At 44.8% G+C, this 27,038-nt stretch overlaps 1 protein-coding gene across 2 annotated transcripts in view; it reads right to left on the bottom strand.

The window, feature by feature from the left end:
• Positions 1 to 2,355: 2,355 nt before the first annotated feature.
• The window catches only part of ARL3 (ARF like GTPase 3), a 38,904-nt gene continuing 14,221 nt past the window's right edge, over positions 2,356 to 27,038 (bottom strand). Inside the window, exons 3-6 of one of the 2 annotated variants that reach the window (XM_077823268.1) lie at positions 25,690 to 25,806; positions 19,771 to 19,821; positions 18,479 to 18,656; positions 2,356 to 6,162 (exon numbers count right to left, since the gene is read on the bottom strand). In XM_077823268.1, the coding sequence (XP_077679394.1) occupies positions 5,996 to 6,162; positions 18,479 to 18,656; positions 19,771 to 19,821; positions 25,690 to 25,806 (513 nt within the window). In that variant the 3' untranslated portion in view covers positions 2,356 to 5,995. Of the gene's footprint in view, positions 6,163 to 18,470; positions 18,657 to 19,770; positions 19,822 to 25,689; positions 25,807 to 27,038 lie in introns of both variants that reach the window. The other variant, XM_077823269.1, reaches the window with a different exon arrangement.

Raw genomic sequence — 27,038 nt, 5'->3', positions numbered from 1 at the left:
CCATCTTGATCAGGCCTCTGTTCACCGGGGAGCCAGCATAGAGAGAGATAAATTGGGGTGACGTATTCCTTGTAGGCTGTGTTAGTGAGCAGGCCAGCTGCTGGATTCTGAAAGCACCGTCTTCCCGCCCCCTGGTTAAGAACACTCCTCTGGAGCACAAGCCAAAATGGCTCTTCTTTGTTGACAAGAGCACCATTGAGAGACGTCAATTTCCACCCAGTTGTAGGCGGGTTCAGATTGTGCGCCCTCTGCTGGCTGGCAGTAGCACAACAAAAAATATCGTAAGGTCAGGCCACGAGGGTAAAGTCTCTTTAAAAATCTCTCCCATGAATGAGTTAGTTGTAGAACGTTCCCTGACAGCTTCTAATGTAGATCAGATTTTGGCCCTAAGTTACTCGACAGTTTTCCTTTCTTTTTGGAGTATTTATACAGAGCCATATCTCGCTATCCTTTTATACTCTGTGCGTGGCTGTTGTGTCTGACTGTCAAGTGGTGGGTCATGGTGCTTTACAAAGAGAAGATCTAGTACCAGCAAGTCCTCTGTAGGGTCAGATTTCCTTTCATTATGGTGATTAGGGACAGACATCTCTACCACCACATTAAATGTGAAATACCCATGTGTGTGTGGGGGGGGGTGTACGCGCCCCCCCCACACACACACTTACACTGTTCTGAGCACAGAAACCCTTTAAAGCCACACTCCAGCTTCAGTGCACACTGACTGCAGATTTTACCAGAGTTTAGTTTCCTACCAGCGCAGGAAAGGGAAATAAGCGAACAGATTGCAATAAAAAAACCACAACAACCCTAAATGCAGCCAACTGAGCCCTAAACTGCAATTTAGCTGCAAGCCAATCAAAAGCCTTCAACATGAGCCCAATTCCACGTACCAAAAAAAAAAAAAATCTTAATTGCAATTACTTGGTTGGCGTAGCAGCGCGGCAGCTCAGTGGGCAAAGCTGCTGGGACCTATTTGAAAGCAGCCTGGATGCTTGTTACAGACAAACATTCTGGCTTGGTAGCTTGCCGCAAGCCGTAGATGAGATGCACTAGCGGGTTGTCCGCTTAGTGATGTTGGGGATGTAGCTGGGAGAGTGAGATCTCCAGCACTCCAGTCCCAAAAGACTCCCACATTCTGCTAAAGGTTTTAGTCAAGGATATCGGCATGGTGTGAACAAGAGAGACGTGTTGGCTAAACAGCAATGGAAAACGTTCTTTTATTTCTCCTTCAGCCTGTGGCTTGCTGGGTTGTTTTTTATTTTTCCCCTCCAGTACAGTCAACTCCTTTTAGAGCACTAAATTCATCATGTAAATGTTACAGCAAGGCTTCTGCATGTAGGGTATCTGTGGTTCGCTATACCAGACACATGCAAGGTCACACGCAGACCTGTCATAAATTACATCAAGGCCTACTGTAAATAGAAACAGGAGAGGGAAAATGCAGAGAATTGGGGGGGGACAATATATAACATTGTGACAGCTCAGACAACTCCTGGCGTGTTCACTTGCCACAGAAATATTTTTCACATCCAATCCGTTAGGCAAACGAGATGTGAAAGTATTTCCTAGTTTGCTTTAATAATATCAAGGATCAGTCCAAAAAAAAAAAGGGCCTAAAATATGGTGTGACCATCTATAATGTTTTTTCCAATGGCTTGCCAGTCTGCTAGCTGTCCTGAGTATAGAGGGAACATACACTCAACCTTTCAGAAAGCTCCAATTGCTGATCTCTCTCGTTTGCCTGGGGTAGTGTTGCAGAAACAGGTAAAATCCAGTAGTTTCACCCAAAATGTCAAACGTGGTTTCATTTCAAAGTGTTCAAAACTCAACCATTTTCTGGTTTCCCACACACAAAAAAGTTTGCTTTTTAATCGTTTTGATTAAATGTTATCCAAACTGTTGGTGAACTTGTTAATCTTTTTGATATTTTCAATAAAAGCATCAAGCTTTTTTTTTTTTTTTAAAGTGTATCTTTGGCACACTCAAAAACCCTCCAAAAAACCAACAACCCAGCAAAGTCCAGTGCCAGGTTTTGTTTTTTTTTTTTTTGCAAAAAATGTTGGTTTTGGATAAAAAGCCATTTTTCAGGGGGAAAAGACGACTTGTTTCAAAAATTGTGAGGCATTCTACTCATAACTAATCTCTAATTCTTTGATGAGAAGAGGCAGAGCTGAAATATTGAAGGCATTCTATAGAGAATAGGATTCTTTAAAAGTGAAGTCTTCCTTTAGGATGGTCTGAAAAATAAAGACCCAACACAACCCCAAACCCTTGGCTGAAAACTAAATATAAACTCAAAACACTGGCTTCTTGTTTCTACTCAATTTTTATTTCTTGACAAAGACATCTAAATTATACACTGAATTTTACAACATGACCAAATATTGCAAATATCCCTTTGAGCAAATTCAAAAAAGGAACAAACTAGAGCGTGTCTGGGCCAGATTATATCCTGCAATAAGACAGAACTGGATAGCCTAGCCCGTATGCTCTCCAGGGGAAGAAAATGCATCTTCATGTATGGGTTGTACGGAGCCCTAGCCCAATGGGGTGTGATCCTGAATGAAGCTAGTGGGTGCTGTTGTCATACAAATGTATTTAATAACGAAAGCACAGTGATCACTTGCAATTAGAAAGAATACAAAAATCCCTAATGTGCACAGAATATAGTTGGAAAATGGGTAAAAGGAGAACTTAGCATGTCTCAAGCCAGTGTTATCCCAGAACTATTGATGTTCCATCCAGAGCTTTAACTGTTCCACCATCTTTCCCCTTCTAAGAACCCAGATAGCACTAGCAGAAGGCTCTCTAATTTACCAGACAAAGGCATTAGCAGGATCCAATGGCTGGAAGTTGAAGCTGGACAAATTCAAACCGGAAATAAGATGTACGTTTTTAAAAGTGAGGGTAATTAACCATTGGAACAGCCTTCTAAGGTATGTGGTGGATTCTCTGTCACCTGGAGTCCTTAAATCAAGGCTTGATGTCTTCCTAAAAGAGAGATTCTACTTCAATCACAAATCATTGAGCCTGATGTAGAAATTACTGGGTGGGATTTAATGGTCTGTGTTATACAGGAGGTCAGACTAGATGATCGTAATGGTCCCTTCTGGCCTTGAAATCTCTGAAGCTATAAAGTCTATGAATAAACTCCACCCATGCCAATGAGACAGTTTGTTTCCATAGAAACTTCCTTTAAAGGGGAAAAAGCAGACAGAGTCAGAAGGACAAAACCTAAACACCATAATTGGCATAAATTGAATGTGACCCTGGCGGGTGCAATGGAGATTTGTTTTCAACGATGGCAGGTGTTCCGGATGGTTGTAACCGGTCTTATGCTTTGTGTTTAGACAGGTGGTGTTGAGGGAGGAGAGAAGCTTTGCTTAGCTGATCAGGGTTGAATGGACTGTAAACATATTAAAATAAGAGATGGCAGGTGAATTGTGTCTCAAATACTTTTAAATTCCCATCCAGTGGATGCATGGAGGCTTGTTTACCACAAGGAGAAAGTTTATGGTCATCAGTATGGCATGGTCTACTTAAGTCCCGCTACACACATGGAAATAAAAGTCCGGTAGCCCCTCACACTATCACATTCTCTCCATTATTACCTGAACAGATTGATTACTTGTGTCTGCTGGATTTTAGCAGGGAGCATTGTGTGCGTAGATGCCTGCACCAAAGATGCAAGCATGCCTCGCTACATGCAGGCATATATCTATTGATCCAGCAAGCCATTTCTGGACTCAATGACCACCAAAGTCAATTTCCCCTCTCCAAGTTGAGACTCTAGGAAAAAATTAAACAAATACAATTTCCAAGTGTATATATGTCTGACTATGAAAAAAAGGAAAATCTTTTCAAATGCAAACAGTTAATTGCGACACCCATTATCAGTTGCTTCTTAGCTGAAAAGAAACGAGCCAGTGTAGTTTTCTGCTTGTTAAAGACGTGATAAAGAGAAGGGAAGAGCCTAACTCAAGGCTCTTTTAAAGTGGCAGGGACCTAAGGTCACAGTAGTGTGGGCTTTTTTAAAACTGTTGACGTTTAGGGGTGCGGAAGCATTTCAGAAACTCTACACTTTCAATGCCGCAAAGGTGACGTATTTCAAGGCTGGGAGCCCATATTCTGAAGCTTTGCATTTAGCCACTTAAAACAGCACAACCTCGCTCTTTGTAAGAGAGCTGCGATTGTTTACAGCAGGAGGATGCACTAAGAATAAAGCAAAGGCAGACACATGCTGCGATGCGTTACTCCGAGTAGCCCTTGGGAACATGTGCTGCGAAGATTCCTGGGCTTCCGGATAAGGTACTGCAGCTGCAGGTGAGAGTCACTGAGCAAGCTGATTTTAAACAGATCTGCCTGCATGTCTCATGCTGCCTTGCTCATTCTGCACAAAGCTAGAACCATGTCCCCTTGCGTATTTAGCTATCGCTTAGGAATTCACTTGAGCCTGTTTTATTCCCCAGTCTTTTGGTTTTTACACTGGGGCTAGATCACTTCAATCTCCACACCATTCTCCTTCTGGGTTTGGAGACAGATGTACTCTGGCTCTCCAGAAAGCAGGATCACCAGGGTACAGGCAGGGCAACCTTTTCCCACACTGCCCGCCAAGCTGTCTCCTAGCGATGAGAGGGCAGGGCATGGCTGTGGTCATTCTTTGGCCTTCATGCTTGGGCTGCAAGCAATGCTGCCAATCAGGATGGTGGATTTTTTTTTTTTTAAACAATCTGTAAATCTGTATGCTAGAAACTAGCTGGACTGAGAGCCAGCAGCTTTTTTTTTGCACTGGACGCAACTGCTTTCAGGTGCCAGTGACTCTTAGTCCCTGTCAACTTGGGCTGGATTTGAATTGGGGACCTACAGGGGACAAGCACCCTTTCCTTCCTACCAGTTAGTACCCCCATCTCACCTCTGACACATCCATTTGAACTGAAGAAGTTGTGGAATTTGTCAGTCAAGGGAAAACGACTCATCGTCTTAGAACAAGCTTTTCCTTCCTGCTTCCTATCTGCCATTATTCCAATCCCTACCCCTACATGGGATTAATTCTAAACTGGGAGATTCTTTCCCACAATGGCCATTTCATGGCTCCAGCCTCATACCTAGGATCAACTGCAGAAAGCTATCCCCACTGCAAAGCAATTGTAGATTTTCACTCCACAAGTCCCAGTGCATTTCCTGAAGTGAAAGATTTTAGAGAAGGCAGAAAATACACTGTGTGTTCAAAAAAGAGAAAAGTGGGAGCGGTTTTACCTTGTTCTAGGAACTGAAACATGGAATTAACTGCGCTTCACTGCACAGTTACCTCGATGGCCAGGGTTTGTGGCATACCAAGACTAATTTCAAAAATATAACCGCCCACCCTTGCACTGAACATGGGTAACCACGTATTTGCCACCGTGAAGTGGCCTGCCTTTTACTTTAGCTGGAGGAAAAGCTACCCCTTCCTTGCCTTCAAACTGTCAAAAGCTTAGGTTATACATACATGGCTCCTCTCCCACTTCTAGGGAGGGGTGCAGCATCACTGCTGTATCTGGTTAAGATGAAGGTTCTTTTTAGGGCTACAGGGGGCAGGGGATGACATGAGAATTCTACCCACCTTACACAAAATGACGTGCGTCTTTTAACAACCCACACTTGCTACCGAAACAACATCTGCTTTGGGGAAAAGGTTTGACTGACATCTGAGAATGGCCAGGATGACTGTGGAACCAGTGGGGTGCAGGGCATGCTGTGAACATCTCGGTGACTATACTGGCTCTGCAGAAGCCAAAACACAAGCCCCCAGCCTATTGGAATTCTCTAACCTGAATCACAAGCTTACTCTTGTTTAAAATCACATTTTCTAATCAGAGGAGTGTGGAGACAGTTAATACTATTTATACGGGGGGGGGGGGCAAGTACAATTCCTTTATTGGGAAAAATAACTGTACTAAAGAGCAGGTAAAGGTCCAATTCCAGCCGTGGGTTGAACTGTTGTTGTTCCCTTTTTTTAACAGCTGTAGCTGTGCACAGATGGAAAAAACATTTGGTCAGAAAGCAGCAAATTAGTGCTTCCAGGATAGAATTCAGCTTCCACAGCTCCTCCATTTCCATGCAGCTCAGGGGGGTTTATTTCTTCTTCGCATTGACATTTTTGCAGACCCAGTTCATGCCGTCCTTCGGACAAAAGGTGGACACAGAGAAAGGCAGGTTAGTCAAGGAAGGGGATAAGGAATCCTCAAGCTGTCATTTGGAAAACATATTTGTACCACTCTCCCCATAATTCCCCACAATGCGACACGTAAACTGCAAATTCCCCTTTGTTCAGTGGCTCCTGTCGCAGAGCTGTTATGGTCAGAAAAGGGACTCAGTAAAAAAGGGTTGTCTTCTCATTCCACCTCTGTGTCCGAGTCCTCTGAGTTAGGACTGACTTGTCATTAAAAAGATTGAGGCTCAATTCCAGGTTCTGCTATGGACTCCTGCAACCCTGGGCAAGTCACTCAGTCTTCCTGTATGTCAATTTTAGAGGACACTGTCCCTAGAGTTAGGGTGCTAACTTGGTATTCGGGTCCAATAACCTGCTGAGCCACAGACTTCCTGTCTCTTTGTGCCTCGGATCCCATCTGTACAATGGGGATAACAGCCCTGCTCTGCCTCATAGGGGTGTTGGGAGGAGAAATACAGTAAGGACTGTAAGGCACTCAGATGCACCTGTGATGGGGGCCATATAAGTACGTTAAATAGACAGACTGCCCCATCTATGATGATAACACTCCTCTACCACACAGGGCTGCTGGGAGTCCTAGTTTATTGTCCATAAAGCAAGTTGGGATCTGTCTTGAAGGGAATGCTCCAGCAAAGAAAGCATCATTTTACCTGCTCATGCGGCTGACCTAAAAGCCCTGCCGAGTGCACGAGCTGGATTCTCGTCAGCCATGTGCACCCTCTAAACTGCCCCCTAGAGTCCAAGTGCAGAGTCTTTAATTAGTATGAAAGATGATGTTCAAAGGAGGGAGCCAGCTGGATTTTCAGGTCTGAGGTTTGAAAATCCATCTTTGGATTTGTAAACTGGGCAGATGAGATCGGGGGCAGCAGAGAGAGGACAGGGAGCCCCAGTGGGTCATTCGTAGAGTCACTTTGCTAACTATCACTACACCTTTAAAGCCGTTAGACCTTAAAAATATTTGAGCAGTCTGCTAGTAATTTTCTGCATTGTCCAGTGGCAGGGCTGCATGTTGTTTCCTGCTCTCTTATTTCTCAGGCCAGCACAGAATGGGAGAAATAGGTTAAGAGCTTGATCTTCCCAAGAGCATCAGTAAGAGAGAACAGGTGGGAGAGAGAATATCTTTTAATTTACTGGACCAACTTCTGTTGGTAACAGAGAAAAACTTTTGAGGTTACACAGAGCTCTTCTTCAGGACTGTGTAAGCTCAAAAGCTTGTCTCTCTCACCAACAGAAGTTGATCTAATAAGAAATTTAATAATTTTATTAAGATAATGTTGAAATAAAAAGAAAACAGTACAGAGTTTAAGCACAGAAGTTTCTGGTTATCAGGGAATAAGGTACAGATTATCAAGGGGTGCGAAATTCAGTTTAGGAATGGGTGGCGTAAGGAATACATAATCTGCAGTCTCCCCGATTGGGGGTAAAAGTTTAACGGGTAAAAGTACAAACATTGAGATGTGGGGGTATGTTGTCCATATAATGGCGATGTTCAGGTGTGGAGTATAATGAGTGGATATGATGATGAGGATGGATTTACCCTCATTTGGTGGGATTTAATGTTCAATGAGTTTATGGTTCCAGTTCATATGGTCCAATGGAAAAAGTCTCTCAGTCCCTTTCCCATAGTTGATGCACGATGTCGTACCGGCTCACTACCTCACCACCTTGTCTCTCTAATAGCCTAGGACTGACATGGCGACAACTATGCTGCATATAACAATGGAAGAGTGTTGTTGGCACACAACAGCAACCCCTTTTGGCAAAGAAAGGAAATTCATAGATTGGTTCTGAATAGAGTCCTGTCTAGCTCTTAGCCAGAAAGATGGTGGCCATACAGAAGGTTTTAAAGAGGATACTGAATCCTCAGGGCTTAATCGGGAGCACATAAGGTATCTCAGTTTGAAAATAGAAATTTACCCTGGTAGCTGTCCCATTGGGTAGTTCTTATTGGAAGAGGTCCAGTGGTTTTCTAAACTGACCCTTGCTGCAGTTTTAAATTATAAAACAAACCCAGTGGTGCATCAAATTACTATGGGACATACATACACAAACACACACACACAGAGGCGTAATTCTAATAATGGCTCTAAGCCTAACCTCAGGGAGGGTCACTTTCTTCATTTTTATTTAGTACTGCAGCGGAGATCAGTGTGTACAACAAATTGTCAGAAATCCTCTGACCAAATGGGAAAAGTCGAGAGTAAATTCATTTTAAGGCCCAGGAGCTTTGTGTTTTCCCTTCAGTAACAATGTAAAACCTATGTGTAAAACATGTAATGCTTTAAGCAATCAATAGAGTGGTTTAAAGCGCATCACTTTGGAGAGAGATTCTCAAGGTACACGAGGCCATAGGTTTACAGTGGAGCTAGACGGAGATATGTTGAAGCCCTCCGCTCGGTTGTGTTCTTTAGAAATCTGCATGACTGCTTGCAAAGGGTAAAAAATGCTCCCAGAATGATTTCAGCTTCCCCAGTGTCTGAAGCAATAATCACATTTGCACACATCATGGCATACAAGGCAAGCAGAGCCCCTCATTCATTTTGAATGTAGGTTTACTTGCTGAACCAGAACAGCTGAGACAGCTTAAAGTAATAAATATCAGCTGACACCCTTTGCTATTCAGCACAGTAATCCCATAAACAATACATCACTGCAAAACAACAAATGCGCATCCTATCTCCCAGCTAATCTGACCAGAACCTGAATTTACAGTGATTAAAACTCGGCCCGGTGCCATTAGGGAGCTCAGGGAGGGGAAATCAGCCCACTGGAGCACCCGAGAGGCGCGGATCATAAAGCGAGTTTATGTTGGGATTTACCATGGCCGGGAGCCTAAACTGCATCAACCATATAACGAGGGCAAAAGAATAACAAAGCACTGTGAGAGACAAAAGATGAACTCCAAGGGGTTTGAAATCCAAACCTAGGTCACCTAACTTTTAAAGCAGGAATGGCTTTTAAAGCCATTTTATAGAACGAGTTAATTTTAATATCTAATTAGTTCATGGGGGAGGGTCTGAGGGATTGACATGTCCCAGTAGGAAAAAATGTTTGCTATATCAGAGACATGAATAAAATACTGTTATCTGCAAGCACTAAAGATAACTTAAATGTTTTTATTGCAACTTTATTGTGTGTGGCATCCTTCCTACAGAGGGTATCCCAGTATACTTTGCAAAGAGGTGAATACAATGGAAGGGAAAAGAAAAATATAGATATGGGACAACAAACCTTCAGCGAAGGTTTGAAATGGGAAGGAGAGTTGTTATGGTGGAGAAACCCAGGGAGGCTGTTTCAGATGGGAGGCGGTGAGCTGGAGAAGACTCTTGCACCAGGTACAGAGGGAGCAGGAAGGGGAAGAAAAATGGTGGGTACAAAAGACAGGACCAAGTCCATAGAGGATTTAAAAACAATGAGAGCAATTTTTCTTCTGCCCCTTGTCCTTATATTTTCTTGCCTGTACGTACTTGAAATTGACTCTTTATGAAAAGTACCTCATCCCTACAATAACAATAAAACCCTTGTGACTAAAATACATAAAGTACAAATAATAACTAACTTTGCACTCTTCTGAAGCAGTATGCTTTGGCATTAGCAGTTATTCTAAGAATGAACATGAATACAGTAGTAATATTCCCTTCCCAAGCAGATATTAAATCTAACGCCATAGATGGGGAGAGAGTTAGAATTCTTCGGATTTTACTGTCTCTATTCATTTACAAACAGCTAGTAAACATCAATAAAAAAGATGCTGAACACTGAACTGCGGGAAAAGTCCATGCACCTTATTGAATAAGTCCCCTCAACCCACAGAGCCCTTGCTACAAATTCATGTTGGCTAAAACGCTGGAGAAACTACACTGCAAAGCATCTCATGGAACGATAGTGACGAGGCTCCTTTCCACATATGGGCAACATATCCTGTGCATGGCAGTCAATGAGGAGGATTATTGCGAGTGGATACTCCTAGCTTTTCTTTTCTAAAGAGTTGGATTCAAATCCTGCATTTTGGTCACAAGAATGAATGAGACTGATGGCCCCTCACACAGAGTATGTCTACACTGCAATCAGTGAACATAAGAACAGCCATTCTGGGTCAGACCAATGGTCCAATCTAGCCCAGTATCCTGTCTTCTGACAGTGGCCAACGCCAGGTGCTTCAGAGGGAGTGAACAGAAGAGGCAATCATCGAGTGATCCTGTTGTCCACTCCCAGCTTCTGGCAATCAGACTAGGGATACCCAGAGCATGGGGTTGCATCCCTGCCCAACTTGGCTAATAGCCATTGATGAACCTATCCTCCAGGAACTTATCTAGTTCTTTTTTGAACCCTGCTATAGTTTTGGCCTCAGAACATCCCCTGGCAACGAGTTCCACAGGTTGACTGTGCATTGTGTGAGGAAGTACTTCCTTATGTTTGTTTTAAACCTGATGCCTATTAATTTCATTGGGTGACCCCTGGTCATAGAATCATAGAATCATAGAATCTCAGGGTTGGAAGGGACCCCTGAAGGTCATCTAGTCCAACCCCCTGCTCGAAGCAGGACCAATTCCCAGTTAAATCATCCCAGCCAGGGCTTTGTCAAGCCTGACCTTAAAAACCTCTAAGGAAGGAGATTCTACCACCTCCCTAGGTAACGCATTCCAGTGTTTCACCACCCTCTTAGTGAAAAAGTTTTTCCTAATATCCAATCTAAACCTCCCCCACTGCAACTTGAGACCATTACTCCTCGTTCTGTCATCTGCTACCATTGAGAACAGTCTAGAGCCATCCTCTTTGGAACCCCCTTTCAGGTAGTTGAAAGCAGCTATCAAATCCCCCCTCATTCTTCTCTTCTGCAGGCTAAACAATCCCAGCTCCCTCAGCCTCTCCTCATAAGTCATGTGTTCTAGACCCCTAATCATTTTTGTTGCCCTTCGCTGGACTCTCTCCAATTTATCCACATCCTTCTTGTAGTGTGGGGCCCAAAACTGGACACAGTACTCCAGATGAGGCCTCACCAATGTCGAATAGAGGGGAACGATCACGTCCCTCGATCTGCTCGCTATGCCCCTACTTATACATCCCAAAATGCCATTGGCCTTCTTGGCAACAAGGGCACACTGCTGACTCATATCCAGCTTCTCGTCCACTGTCACCCCTAGGTCCTTTTCCGCAGAACTGCTGCCTAGCCATTCGGTCCCTAGTCTGTAGCGGTGCATTGGATTCTTCCATCCTAAGTGCAGGACCCTGCACTTATCCTTATTGAACCTCATCAGATTTCTTTTGGCCCAATCCTCCAATTTGTCTAGGTCCTTCTGTATCCTATCCCTCCCCTCCATCGTATCTACCACTCCTCCCAGTTTAGTATCATCCGCAAATTTGCTGAGAGTGCAATCCACACCATCCTCCAGTTCATTTATGAAGATATTGAACAAAATCGGCCCCAGGACCGACCCTTGGGGCACTCCACTTGATACTGGCTGCCAACTAGACATGGAGCCATTGATCACTACCCGTTGAGCCCGACAATCTAGCCAGCTTTCTACCCACCTTATAGTGCATTCATCCAGCCCATACTTCCTTAACTTGCTGACAAGAATACTGTGGGAGACCGTGTCAAAAGCTTTGCTAAAGTCAAGAAACAATACATCCACTGCTTTCCCTTCATCCACAGAACCAGTAATCTCATCATAAAAGGCAATTAGATTAGTCAGGCATGACCTTCCCTTGGTGAATCCATGCTGGCTGTTCCTGATCACTTTCCTCTCATGCAAGTGCTTCAGGATTGATTCTTTGAGGACCTGCTCCATGATTTTTCCAGGGACTGAGGTGAGGCTGACTGACCTGTAGTTCCCTGGATCCTCCTTCTTCCCTTTTTTAAAGATTGGCACTACATTAGCCTTTTTCCAGTCATCCGGGACTTCCCCCGTTTGCCACGAGTTTTCAAAGATAATGGCCAATGGCTCTGCAATCACAGCCGCCAATTCCTTCAGCACTCTCGGATGCAACTCGTCCGGCCCCATGGACTTGTGCACGTCCAGCTTTTCTAAATAGTCCCTAACCACCTCTATCTCCACAGAGGGCTAGCCATCTCTTCCCCATTTTGTGATGCCCAGCGCAGCAGTCTGGGAGCTGACCTTGTTAGTGAAAACAGAGGCAAAAAAAGCATTGAGTACATTAGCTTTTTCCACATCCTCTGTCACTAGGTTGCCTCCCTCATTCAGTAAGGGGCCCACACTTTCCTTGGCTTTCTTCTTGTTGCCAACATACCTGAAGAAACCCTTCTTGTTACTCTTGACATCTCTTGCTAGCTGCAGCTCCAGGTGCGATTTGGCCCTCCTGATATCATTCCTACATGCCCGAGCAATATTTTTATACTCTTCCCTGGTCATATGTCCAACCTTCCACTTCTTGTAAGCTTCTTTTTTATGTTTAAGATCCGCTAGGATTTCACCATTAAGCCAAGCTGGTCGCCTGCCATATTTACTATTCTTTCGACTCATCGGGATGGTTTGTCCCTGTAACCTCAACAGGGATTCCTTGAAATACAGCCAGCTCTCCTGGACTCCTTTCCCCTTCAAGTTAGTCCCCCAGGGGATCCTGGCCATCCGTTCCCTGAGGGAGTCGAAGTCTGCTTTCCTGAAGTCCAGGGTCTGTATCCTGCTGCTTACCTTTCTTCCCTGCGTCAGGATCCTGAACTCAACCAACTCATGGTCACTGCCTCCCAGATTCCCATCCACTTTTGCTTCCCCCACTAATTCTACCCGGTCCTTGTGTTACATGAAGGAGTAAATAACACTTCCTTATTCATGGTCTCCACACCATTCACAAATTATTAGACCTCTGTCATATCCCCCCATAGTCGTCTCTTTTCCAAGCTGAACAGTCCCAGTCCTTCTAATCTCTCCTCCTATGGAAGCTGTTCCATCCCCCTAATCATTTTTGTTGCCCTTCTCTGAATCTTTTCCATTTCTAATACAGCGGTGTGACTGCAGCCCATGTAGACATACCTTGAACTAGCTACTCCAGTAACAGCAGTGGGCAGCAGCACGGGCTAGTCACTGGAGTACAGAGTGCACACCCAGGGTCCTGGTGCATTGGTATGGCCTGTGCTGCCAGGGCTTCCCTGCTATTGTTATTGGAGCTAGCGAGATTGAAACTAGCTCGGCTATGCTGCAGACACCCCTCTGATTGCAGAGCAGGCATACAGTAAAGCACCACGCAATGTGCCATGACTGGCAGACTCTCTACTCAGGACAGACTGGACGTTGGAATAGTAGCTGGGGTAGCAGGCCAGAGGTGAGCTGTGTTGGCAGATTTGGAGAGGGTTGCTGCAGGCTGGGATTGGCTGACTGCACTCAACTTGTTTTAAACCCCATGCTATCAGCAATTTAGCTACAAGAGCAAAGTAATAAGACCTCAAATACAAGCGAACAAGTCCCTTCCGCCTCTTAGGAACCTTCTGATGTCTGCTCCCATGCGATAAACCAGGGATCAGGCACAGTCACAAACTTCTGACCCCTAAACATGACCTTGAGGGCAATAAGGCTTAATTCCTTCAGGTAAACCTGGGTATGCCATAATCAGTTGGGTCAGGGGAGTTCAAAATTCGCTATCTTGGATGTTTTCAGCATACTCCTTATTTCAAATGTTACTTTTTTCTCTGTCCACGCTGCTAATATCCTGCCCCGGTACCTAAGATTTCCAGGCTGCTGCTTCTATCATCCTGCTACAAGTGGTACACATTTTTTGCCTAGATGTAAATTTCTTTTTAGACTCCTGTAATCTTGTATTCCTGACACAGCTCTGACAATTCCCTCTCTGCTCCCACATTAAACATCACTAAGCTCTCTGCTCCTAGCTCCGCTGTTCCTTATCCCCTGCAACCCCTGTCTGTCCACCGTGGTATAGCTACTGTTATCCAAATGGGTTTTTAATGCAATTTAAAGGTGTGTCTAACTTGGCTAAAATATGGTAAGTCCCTGTGCATACTGGCCTTAAAACAAACTCAGGGCCTATTAATGCAGCACATTATACTGTCAAAGGCCACTTCATAATACCTCTTGCCTGGGTGGATGGGCCAAACTGTGATATTAACACACTACAATACTAGGGCTCAGCTGAAGAGGGATAGGCACAGGTGGTTCTAGGCCACCTTTCTACCTCCCATAATCCTGGGGCCAAGCTGGCCCTGACACAGATTAGAGTAGTTTAAAGGCTGCTCTAACTTCCACAGACTTGTAATGGCATCAAGGGGCCATTACTGCTGTGAGGCTGAGCAGAGCATAATGCGTTCCAGCATTATGCCAATGGAAGATTCCCCCCCCCGCCCGTTTAGGACAGCTTTAAGGACCCTCTGCACCATTCTGAGGAACTTGCCCTTAGCCTTTACAGGGCAGTAGCACAGTTTGGTCCCATCTCAGGGATATTATAAAATGGTCCCATGATGCAGCAAACTGTGCAATGCAGACTGGTCCAAAGGCATGAATCACGTCCAACAAACGTTCAGGATTCTTATTAAGCAGGCCCAACAGGCAGGTAGATAGCAAAATGAAACACATGTGGCTGCCCCTTCCCACCCCATCTCTGTCTACCTGCCATGTTGTAAGATCATGGCACAATGTACATTACTCTCCCACACAGAGTGCAGTTAGATACTTTGTTCTCACAGTGCATCCCCCAGAGCAGGGGTGGCCAACCTGAGCCTGAGAAGGAGCCAGAATTTACCAATGTTCATTGCCAAAGAGCCACTGTAATACGTCAGCAGCCCCCACATCAGCTCCCCCGACCCCCCTTCCCGTGCCTTCCACCCAGCCCTGCCGATCAGTGCCTCTCCACACCTCCCAGTCAGCTGTTTCATGGTGTGGAGGAGGCTGGGGGTGGGAAGGAGCAAGGGCACGGCAGGCTCAGGGGAGGGGGCGGGAAGGGGTGGAGTGGGGGCAGGGCCTGTGGCAGAGCCGGGGTTGAGCACCCCCCGGCACATTGGAAAGTTGGCACCTGTAGCTCCAGCCCCGGAGTCGGTGCCTGGACAAGGAGCCGCAGATTAACTTCTGAAGAGCCGCACGTGACTCCGGAGCCCCAGGTTGGCCACCCCTGCCCCAGAGCGTCTAACTGCCAACAAATCACTGTTATGAGGCACTGCTTCCCCTGTCCCCTGTTGTCACCAGAACCAATTACCACCTCATACCATATACCATACACAGCCCACTTATTACACGGCTTCTGCTATTCTGCTACGCTGTCAATGGTATATAAACATGAGCTTTCACTTGCAAACCGGGTGAGTCTTTATGCCAGATTGTGAGGCAGAAACCAAATCACTACTGCAGAGAGACAATCCTTCTGCCTTTGCTAGCTCTGAATTACAGACAAAGTAAGGGTCTGCTTCAAATGCACTCAGAGCGTAATGGAAGTCTCTCTTCTTTGAACAATGCCATAGTCTCATGAACAAAATGAATGATGTGTCCACAGCTTCACTAAGGAGAGTGAGGAGGTAATGAAACTCTGTTCTTTGGAAGCGGAAACAAGCTGGTGCTATTGGCAGCCCAGTGGGTGACAGCTTGGTGCAGGGGGCTAACCTGTGGGGGTTCCCTCTAACCCAGTCACTTTTATTCATGGCTTTCCAAGGAAGCTGCTGTGACCTTTCTCAAGTCCCAAAAGGTTAATGTTAAAGGACAAGATGACAACACAGATTCCCTTCTTAATTAACATTTTTATTAACGAACCTATTTCAAATAATAGTTAAATTCTCTAAATTTATATCATTCTATTAACCATAATCTAATCTCATTAACCTTGAAATCCCCAGTCTTAACTACCCAATTCTATACACCATGGCACTATCAACTAAACTAATTAAATGACCTTCAAACTGGTTCCCCTTCGGTTATTGTCATTATTTATCCTTGCTCATTGTTCTTCCTTGGGGCCCTCACCAAACCTTCCCTATGAACTCAGTTCCTGCACATACTCATTCCAGAGAAACCCCTCTTATCAAAATCCATTGGTACCGTCTCTCAGGTCTAACTGGATACTATGCTCCACTGCCAGCAATGGCAGCAGGCTTGTTCTCTTGCTTTCATTCTAAATACCGGATGCTTCTTGGCTTCCAGCATCTTCATTTATTTTTCTGTCACTAAAGTCAACATTATCTGAGAAGTTCTCAGAGTAGTGCACAGGGATCTAAACTCCCCATATGACAGCACGGTGCAGAGATACTGTAACACAAACCTCATGTGTTTGTCTTAATCCCAACCCCTCCCCACAGTTTGAGGGGGTGGCCTGCCTCTGTGGTTTCATGGGACACACCCAAAAGGCAGGATAAATGACTCCTCCCTAGTCTGAGCCAACCGAGATCTAAAATCCTTGCTCTAGTTGTGTTTCCAGAAATGTTTCCTGGCCAAAGCAAGAGCGTCTTGCTGTCTGGTTTGATGGTGTTTATGGCGCCATGGAGGTGAAGTGCTGTCTGCCTATCTAGATATCTATCTGAGGTACTTATGTGGCCTCCATCATTGGAACATTTGAGCACCTCATGATCTTTAATGGATTTCTCCTCACAACACCCCTCTGAGGCAGGGCAGGGCTGTTATTCCCATTGTCCAGAGGGGAAACTGAGGCATGGGGATTTGCCAGTGTCACACAGGAAGTTTGGAGTGGAGCAGAAACTTTAATCTAGGTCTCCCAAGTCCTAGACAAGTGTCCTAAACATTGGACCATCCTTCCTCTCTGAGCTCGTTGGGAATGGGGATGGCTATTCACTCTACAGGCTCTAGGGCAGGTTATGACTTGCCCACCCTCCCACTGGATGATCATTTCTGTAATAAGCTGCCATCTTTTACAGTACCGGAAAATGGGGGTGACAAAGTGAGACATTATCTGGCTCACATCTAAATGCATTTCACTTAGGTTAGGGTGATGAACAAAGTATTTAAGTCTGCAGATACTTAATGACTTGGCCTCTGCTATCTGGACATAAGCACAGGAGTGGATTTTACTTCCACGTACTAGCTTGTATTAGACTTTACTAGATACACACAGGTGCACTGCACACATCTGAAGGCACAATGAGAAGAAGCAGACAATAGGAAAGCAGCCATGTAGGTCTAGAAAGACTTGGATCAGCTGGGGAGAGGAGCATTTTTCAGCTAATAGAGGTGAAGCTGATAATCCCCATTTTTCAGCATTTAATTCTTCCACACCCAATCATGTTTACAGCTGTTGAGCCAACACAGCTCCCTCCTGGAGAAATGAGTAGGAGCAACAAAGTGGGTGAGAGCCTGGGGCAGGCGGGTGAGTGGGGAGAGGGAGGAGGTGACATGGGGATGCATGTACACATTTGAAATATAAGCTTGTGTTCCTTTTTGCTTTATTTCTTCAAGAGTATTTTAGGTTTGAATAATAGCCATTGTGGGGCAAAAATCCATTAGGAAACAGCAAGTCCAAGTCACCTACTGAGATAGTATAACATTATAATACCCTGTAACAGCACCACTTCAAAACAGAGATAGGGCTGAAATGTTTCACAAGCTTGGCTACAAATGCAGCCAAGTTTATATATTGGCTAAATAAATAAAAGCTCTTGAAAGGCTACTGTCTGGTATATTTAGGCCTACACTTTGGGTTCTGTAAAGACAGATTTTTTTTTTTTAAATTCTAAGTAAAAGAGTTGAGATGGAATGTAAACAGCCTCCCACAGTGTTTGCAACCCAAATATTCAAATATTATACTAATGCACGAAAGCGTGAAACCGACTAAACTCAAGTCCCATCTATGTTACAAAAAATTACCGTGTTGTACGACCTGGTATGCTATTACGTGGTAGCACCCAACAAAGTTAAAACCACGTTTCAGTCTTGATTCAGGGACGTGGCTCAGCCTAGTCTACAGAGTTTTAGCCACATCAGGTGCTACCATCATAAGTGGGTCCCACCATCGGGCAGCTCTTTTGTGCTGTAGGCTGGACCAAAGTGAAACTGACCAGCCTCTCTCCATTGTCTGAGCTGAAGCAAAACCCAGCATCAGTGGAAGTAAATTTGATTTTGAAAGTTTTATGCAGTAGTAATCTAAGGAGTTAACAGCACAGGTAAGACAACGTGTTTCATGAAATGATTAACCTGACATCATCTCTTTAAAATAAATAAATGCCTTCCTAAAACTTGATTAAGATATTCTGCTTTCTGAGGAGCCCTTGTGATCACTGGCCTCCTTCATAACACCACACAGCCTCTCCTCATTCAGTAAGGTATGTTGGCACAACAAGCCCTCTCTATCACCTCACCTGCACACCTTCTCCTGTGAGGGCTGAACAAGACTGGATCTGCCAGATTCTATCACGGATCGTGTGTAGGTTCAGTCCCTCAGCAATCTCCGAAGCAGGGGCAGCCGTAAGTAAATCTTGCTTGTTAGCAAATATGAGCACAGGGACTCCGCTGAGCTTTTCTTCATCCAAGAGCTCGGCCAGCTCCTATATCATTTAAAAAGGGGGTTATGGGGGGGAGAGAAGCCTTTAACCACCAGAGGATGATCATGTCTCTAATTAGAGTTATATTTAGGGCAAATGTTGGAAGTGAGTGTTCCAGTGAAACCTGGATCCTATTACAAAAAAGCAAGAGAGTATACAATCATCTGTGCTCAGAGTTCAGAAGCAAGTTCTTTCAATTACAGGTTATGTGAGTCTTTAGCTTAGTTTGAAATTAACAGTTGTTTTAAAGGCTACAACTCTGCATTTTGCCAATCCCTGCTCTCTGGAAACCAACACAAAATACATCGAGTTATTGCCCTGACTCATCCTTGAAATCAGGTGGTTCTATCTCTAATATGTTTGAACCTCTGCAATGATGCTAGTAACAAGCTTCGATTTTTGATCCAAGTTTTATGAACTGTAACTCGTAAAAGAGAATCTTGTTTCAGAAACAAAAATCTCCCTCCCACAAGGAAGCTGTGCTACCTACTGAAGGAATGCTGAAAGCCAGGCTGGACGATAGGTTTTATTGGCCAGACTTTAGTTTCACTTGCATGACATGTTGCAGGGTATTTTGTAAAACATGTGCTTGTTGGGGAGTGGATAGCTCAAGAACCGCTACAGACTGTCCTTGTTTTGGGGGAGGAGGGAGAAGAGATCTTGTACTGCTGTGCAAGAATGAGTTGCATCACGGATCAGATTCTAGGCCAAAAAAGCAATTTACTTGCATTCTGAAAACCAGGATAAAACAGAATTGAGTTACAAAACTTTTTAAATGTTTCTGATCAGACCCAAGAAACGTTCAAGTCAATATTTACAAATTTAAGTGGAAATCATAAGAACATGATTCCTTATGATCTTGTTTTGGCAAGATTCAGAAGGACCTGAAAAGGTTTAGGCTTTAAACATTTGGTTCCATTTTTTTCTGGTAGAGGTGAACCAAGGGTAGCCCCTTCATCAAATTAATAGACAACTAATAATTTATGCTGATGCTGAAAGGAAAGCCCCACTTGAAATGCAAATTTCCACACACAAACAACAAGTATATTCCTAACTTCTGTATGGAAAGGGCATTAATGAACCTTACTTCAGAGAGAGTTGAACATAAGTTACTTACCTGACCCGTTTCTTCAAACCTCTTTCTATCTGCGCTGTCAATGACATAGATCTACAAAGGAAACAGGCGAAGGAGTTACTTTATTTGGAATACATTGAAGGATGTAGTAGCCTGTATAAAACTGAATTGAATCCAGTTCCCAATAGCAATCCTTATCATTTACACAGGCACAAACATTTATGTAAAGTGCTGTACAAACAGTAACTACCCCTCCCCACACCCCAGAAGGTAGGCAACTATCCCTATTTTACAGATGGGGAGAAAAGGGTCGTGGACTGGTCAAGGTCAGAGAGGGGGTTGCTGGCAGGGCTGGGATCAGAACTAAGGAGTCTCCTGCCTCCCAGCTCTGTGCTCAGTACAGTAAATCAGGCTGCCTCCCAGTGGTAATGTGTCCACATAAACCACTACTGACTGTGTTGACAGCGAAGAAATGGACTGAATGGGTCATGGAGATTGAATTTCCTTCCAGGGCAGGGCTAAGACCATTGGACAGGGGGCAGCGTGAGAGGAGCTTGCACTTCTACTGTTTGTTTTATGGAGAGGTGGGTCAGTTCGGCATCTTTCACCAGCACTGAATTAGTTAGTTTCCTTCCTTGGCAGACTAAGAACTTGTTTTTGAACCCTCTGGGGGTAAATGCAAGTGGCATAACCTGTGGAAGAGGTTTTAGCTCCACACAGTCTTTCAGGCTCCTTGAAGTTCTTGCTAGATATGCATTTAGTAAAGCCAGCTGCTCCCATCCCTCTGAACTATGCCCCTGTTCATCGCTAATGTGGTTGAAACAGTTCAGTTGTTTAAAACAATAGACAGGCCTAAATGTGGAGCCTTAGTGTTTGCATATCATGTAACACAGGAAGGATTACACTGACCAAAATCAACCTTCCCCAAACAGTAACTTGCTAAGGACAGTTGAAAAGAAACTCCACAATGGTTCAGGTACTGGCAGATGTGTGTGTGTGTGACATGAGAGTCGGGGTCCCCAGCTGACTGAGGGGCCTGGCAACGAAACATGGGGCCTTTCATTTCCAGGTCATTGATATGAATCCATCCCTGACCAGGAGTGACTGCAAGTTGCGGACTGCTGTTCAGTGGAATGAGTGTCAGTCTGGTTCTTAGGGGATCGGTGTCCATAATTCCCCCCATCACACCACAAATGGCACCCTTGCTTGCAGTGTCAGACAGAGACTCCATGCTTCCAGGACAATGTGGACTGAATATCAGGGGAAAAAAATTCCTAACAGCAAAATTGATTAAACTGTAGAACAGTCTCCAAACATAAGAACATAAGAGCAGCCATACTAGGTCAGACCAAAGGTCCATCTAGCCCAGCATCCTGTCTTCTGGACGTGGCCAATGCCAGGTGCCCCAGAGGGAATGAACAGAACAGGGAATCATCAAGTGATCCATCCCCTGTTGCCCATTCCCAGCTTCTGGCAAACAGAGGCTAGGGACACCACCCCTGCCCATCCTAGCTAATAGCCATTGATGGACCTATCCTCCATGAACTTATCCAGTTCTTTTCTGAACCCTGTTATAGTCTTGACCTTCACAACCGCCTCTGGCAAAGAGTTCCACAGGTTGATGATGTGTTGTGTGAAGAAATACTTCCTTTTGTTTGTTTTAAACCTGCCGCCTATTAATTTCATTGGGTGACCCCTAGTTCTTGTGTTACAAAAAGGAGTAAATAACACTTCCTTGTTCACTTTCTCCACACCAGTCATGATTTTATAGACCTCTATCATATCTTCTCTAAATCGTCTCTTTTCCAAGCTGAACAGTCCCAGTCTTATTAATCTCTCCTCATATGAAAGGTGTTCCAAACCCCTAATCATTTTTGTTTCCCTTTTCTGTACCTTTTCCAATTCCAATATGTCTTTTTTGAGATGGGGCGACCACATCTGCAAGCAGTATTCAAGATGTAGGCGTACCAGGGATTTATATAGGGGCAATATGATATTTTCTGTCTTATTATCTATTCCTTTCTTAATGATTCCCAACATTATGTTTGTTCTTTTTGACTGGGAAAGGCTGGAGTTAGTAGGAACTTAATATGCTGTGAGGAAAACTCGTATGCTTGCCAGGGGAAGAGGTAACTGGTGACCTCATGCATTTTTTCCTCTACTTACTGTGGTTTCATGATCCTTACAAATCAGAGCTGATGCACACTGGTGGAGGACAGCATATGCATAGGAAGTTTACAATGCCGCTGCCCATACTATACTGGTCCATGCTCAGTAGACGAGCTGAGGGATCTGGTGTCATTTCAACATCTTTCCTAAGCACTAAATGAAACATTATAAACTATAGTAAATAGCTATTTAAAATGTCATTAAGTGCTTTCCTCAGTGAGGATGCCATATCTTATCTACTGTTGGAAAACTTGTTAAAATTACAAAGAAGGAATATCAACAGCTGCCTCCTCTAGGGTGAAATGCTATCTGTTTAGCTACTGTGCACAGGAACACTACATAACTGTTTAGGACAGGAAGTGAGGACCACCATATCCAGCCAAAAGTGAGGTAGTTATGGGAGAGAACATAATTCTTCAAACTGAAATTTGGTTAGGGCACTGGGGCTGACACCTCTGCTCTTGAAGAAAGTGTCATGGGATGTGTAGTGAGGATGACTGGTCAGCTACTGAGCCTTACATCTCACCTGAAAGATGACCTTTCCAGTACCAGAGTCCCCAGCTCACACTGCTGGGGCATTAGTTCAGCGCTCACAAGGAGTGCCCCCTAACACTCACCAATCCTTTCTCTAGCAGCCACTGGCTTTTCTTTGGGGGGTCTCCTATCAGCGCTTAACTTGCAAGATCTAACTAGATTACAGTTTGCGGTGACAGGGCTGCAGGCAATCCTCCAGTGCACAGCACAACGCCAACCAGCGCAGCACATGTAAAGTGCCTACTTCCAAAGCAGAAAGCCACATGCAAAATCGCTGCAGGTGTGTGTCTGAATATGCAATCATCCAAACAGACCGCACCTTATTTGACTGGGTTAAGCTTCCAAATATCACAGGTGTGTAGAGCTGGAGTATCTCCCATTCACACACACCTGCACTGATTTGAATGTGCAATCACTTCATGGTTTTCAAACATTTTTGGAGGGTCCTCTCCCTTTGTGCAATGCAAATCTGAATGGAGCTGAGGCAGGAGTCTTGCGATTGCACCTTATCTTGGCCCCAGAGTTCCTGCATTGCAAAGCCCATCTGAACTGGTTACTGCAGGGGTAGCATGGGCTCGGTGGCACAACTCGAGTTTAAATTATCTTTGTAAATGCTGTACCAGCATGAACAGAGTGTGAGAAAAACATTCACCTGCATTTCACGTGCTTTCTAAAAAAACAATGGGCCAATATCAAGTCTGGTGGAAACGCGTCGCAATTTCCATACAAACGGTGGTGGAAATGGGTCAGGAAGTGACTGCTACCAGCCGTTGTATAACGCCTACCTTCCCGTCCACCAGTGCTGAAACCGGTCCTTTTCCTCACTGCCCATTTCCTTACTCCTTCTACAAAACAGGGTTTTCCTGTTGTATTGAGTAGGCTGGGGGAGAGAGGAGGGGTACTTTCCGCTCCTCCGGGCTTAGAATTAGCCTTTATTTTCCCACCTCCCCTCCCTTGCAGTAAATGTAATGGGAATGTGGCGGTTTAATTGCTGCTACAAGCTTGGCAAGGAAGAACTGGGAGTCACATGGCCTGCAATATACCCATGGAGACGCATCTTCATATATCTTCAATATACCCATGGAGACAGATCTTCACCATGCACGGACTTCAAGTGTCTGCTGTAGCAGTCAAAGGCTCCCTGGCTGCTGCTTTGCAGTGCTGACTTCTGCCTACTTGCATAGTGCTTGCCCACCATACACAGCACCATAGATAATCCCTGACAGAGCAGTCGTGATTATTTTATGGCCGCCCTGTGTTTTGTGCCTTGATAGCCTACACAGGAGCTCGCTGACTAAGCTGGCTCTGCTGTATTTGAAAGCCCGTAATGGAGAAGGGACCTCCCCCTCTTCAGCCTTGTTAAGCCTTGGTCGCTCTCTCACAGCTCCCTCCTTGTAAGGTCTCACCCTTGTGCTAGATGTCTTTTTATGTTCACCTTGGCCCCCTCTCTGTAGGCCCATACTCTACCCCTGTTACAGTGATGCTGAGTAGCCCAGCTATTTGGTATTTGTTGTGTATTTTATTGTGCAGCGCCTTGCTGAAAGGCAGCATGTTTAGTGATTAGAGCATGGCACACTGCAGGAGATTAAGAGCCAGTTCTTGGCTCTGATATTGACTTTTAATTATTATTTTGTACTGAGGTAGCACCACTCCTAAGAGCCGCAGTCATTGACCAAGACCTCACTGTGCTAGCTGCTGTGTGAACATATAAGAAGATCGATTGTAAACTCTTTGGGACTAAGTAATGTAAGACTTTCTACGTGTTCACAGTCAGGTCACAGTCCACCTGTGCCTCAGTTTCCCCCATCTGTAAAACAATGTGATAGCAACAACTTACTGTTCAGATGAGCTTAGCTGGTTGGGAGTGTGGGTTAGAGCTTGGGCCCTGCTTTAACTCAGGCTGGAACTCACCCACTTTGCAAATGAGGATGCAGGCTAAGTCACTCAAGTGCTGACAGCTCTCCAGGGCCTTTCCACAAATCCCCAGGCCAGAGGACAGACAAGTTCTCTCGCAATTGATGCAACCAACTGGGAAAGAATCCTAGGGCGTCTCAACACAAAACCATGGGACTCACTCCCAGGCACACACAGATGAATGCAGAAACAATGAGGACGCAGTAACGCAGTTCGAGCTCTGCAGTGCAGATGCTCACACCCAGGCAAGGCTAACCCAGGTGCTCATACCTGGGTGCCAATCACCTGGAAAACTGTGTGGTGTAGATATAGCCTCAGCGATCTAAGCATTGGGTTTGGATTTCCTAAACTTAGTGGCAACACAGGTTCTGTTGTTGGCTGAGACAATTCAGCTTTTAAATCTTCCATGGGGGTTAACTTGAGTGACATACAGCTGGGCCGTGTCTGTCAGATGTACCTCAAGATCAAAGGCCCTTGCTGATCTGTACAGACTCTTCAGAATGTAGCTCACGAAAGCTTATGCTCTAATAAATTGGTTAGTCTCTAAGGTGCCACAAGTCCTCCTGTTTTTTTTACAGAATCTGTAGAACTTTTGGTAAGAGTGGGGGATTTGCCCAATATCCCTGGCCAATATTGCTCCTCTTCCCCCACTGTGCAGGCTTGTGGGTGCCAGCTTGCTGCCACCCTGCCCTTAGAAGTGGCTGCATTTTGTATGTATTCTGTACAGTGCTCTAAGACACAATGTGTTGCATCCTGTAACTGTAAAGGCCCTACATTATAATTAAGCATTTAGTTAAGGTTTTCACGTTCAGAGTTTTACAAACATTAACCTTCAAATAGGTATGGAAGGATAGTCTTGTAATTAAAGATAGCATTATCTTTCTGCCTCTCTTCCACAGACTTTCCTGGCTGGCCTCGGGCAAGTCATTTAACTGTTTTGTGCCTCAGTTTCCCCATCTGTAAAAGGAGGATAATACTGAACCTACCTCACTATTTGTAGCTTAATTCATTAGTACCTGTAAAATGCCTTAAGATTCTCCAATGTACACTGCTACAGATGTGCAAAGTATCATGTTAACATTATGCCATTAATACCAGAGAGACTTGTAATTGAGCATGTATAGGAGTGATCAGCACAATGTGCTGGAAAAGTCAAAAATAAATGTGAAATGTTTCTGCCAATTCCCCCATTTTTCACCATGTGTCCAGTCTTGCCAATGGGTTCAGAATGATTAATGTTATGCCAACAATGGCGTTACTCAGAATTAGGGTGTTTAGCACTGCCTGTCTTTCTGCCTGGAAAGCCACTGCATTAACAAGCACTTAGCTGTGGCCAATACTTACAAGAACATCAGTGTTTTCAAAGTAGTTCCTCCAGTACGGCCTGATCTTCCTCTGTCCACCAATGTCCCACACGTTCAGCTTAAAACCTTGAGACTGTACACTTTTAATGTTAAAGCCCTGTAATGAGCATAAGTAAAACCACACACTGAATCTCAGGATCATATTCATGAGAGCGTACCATTAGCAGCTTATATATCACATTGCTGAAAAGCATGGCAAGATAGGGCCGTGTTGCTGTTCAGATGGATCAGCTGCGGGAGAGGTGAAGAGGAAAGAGAACAGCAGCCTTATGCATGTCAGCTTGCATATGTTCCTGGATCAAGGGCTGACACTGTCATGGCTACAGAGACATATGTTGCTGTTAATGTCTTTGGAGTGCTCAGAAGGGTGGATACAACAAGAGGTGAGAGAGAGATGCGGATAAGGAAAAAAACAGAGGGCACTGTCAGAAGCAGGCTTAAGCCTGTGAAAACTGAGTACACAGTACAGTCTAACCCAAAGCCAGAGGACTAAGCTTCATTCGACACAACACTAGTGCTCAGCTTAAAAGAACAGCTGCATATCTGAAGGGTCTGTTTCATCAACTAAAGCTCCAACTGAAAGGGTGTTCAACTGGAAAAACAGGATGTGCTGTGGCCTGGCAACGTGCTGCCACATGACCCAGGGGATCAGAGCTTGGAATCTGAGCGTGGGCTTTTGCTCTGGGATGTCGGGGGCTGGGAATGCTGCGAGGCAGGGCACTCTGCTTCTAGGGGAGCTGGGGAGAAGAGCACCTTGCGTAGCTCTCTAGCAGCCTCCTCTGGTCAAGTCAGGAGTGGTGCTGATGGCATTTTGGACTGGAGGGACACAATTGCCCCAATGGGGAGCCTTGAAGCAGGGGAGTAAAAACCAACAGCTAGGGATGACATGATCTGTGGGATTCTGGGAATGCCCAGGGGGAAAGCGGCAAGGAGCATAGAGAGAAACGTACAAGTTGTTCTTTGTTTGTTAAAACAAATCTGATTTCTGTTACACCCTGGTAAATCCCAAGTAATTCCACTGAACTCTATGGAGCTAGTCCAGATACACACCAACATGCCTGAGGTCAGAATCTGGCTCAAAGGGTGCAAAACTTATGCTCTCCAGCTATACAAGCATTTGGGGCTGGCTCCCTTTCTGCAGTTGAAAACACACCAATATAATGATAATATCCATAGAATCATAGAATATCAGGGTTGGAAGGGACCTCAGGAGGGACCAGTCCCCAACTAAATCATCCCAGCCAGGGCTTTGTCAAGCCTTACCTTAAAAATATCTAAGGAAGGAGATTCCACCACCTCTCTAGGTGTTTCACCACCCTCCTACTGAAA

This window comes from Eretmochelys imbricata, chromosome 7, assembly GCF_965152235.1.
Source record: "Eretmochelys imbricata isolate rEreImb1 chromosome 7, rEreImb1.hap1, whole genome shotgun sequence".
Classification (NCBI taxonomy): domain Eukaryota; kingdom Metazoa; phylum Chordata; order Testudines; family Cheloniidae; genus Eretmochelys; species Eretmochelys imbricata.
Note: the sequence above shows the minus strand (reverse complement) of the source record. Positions and strands in the feature narration are given on the sequence as shown.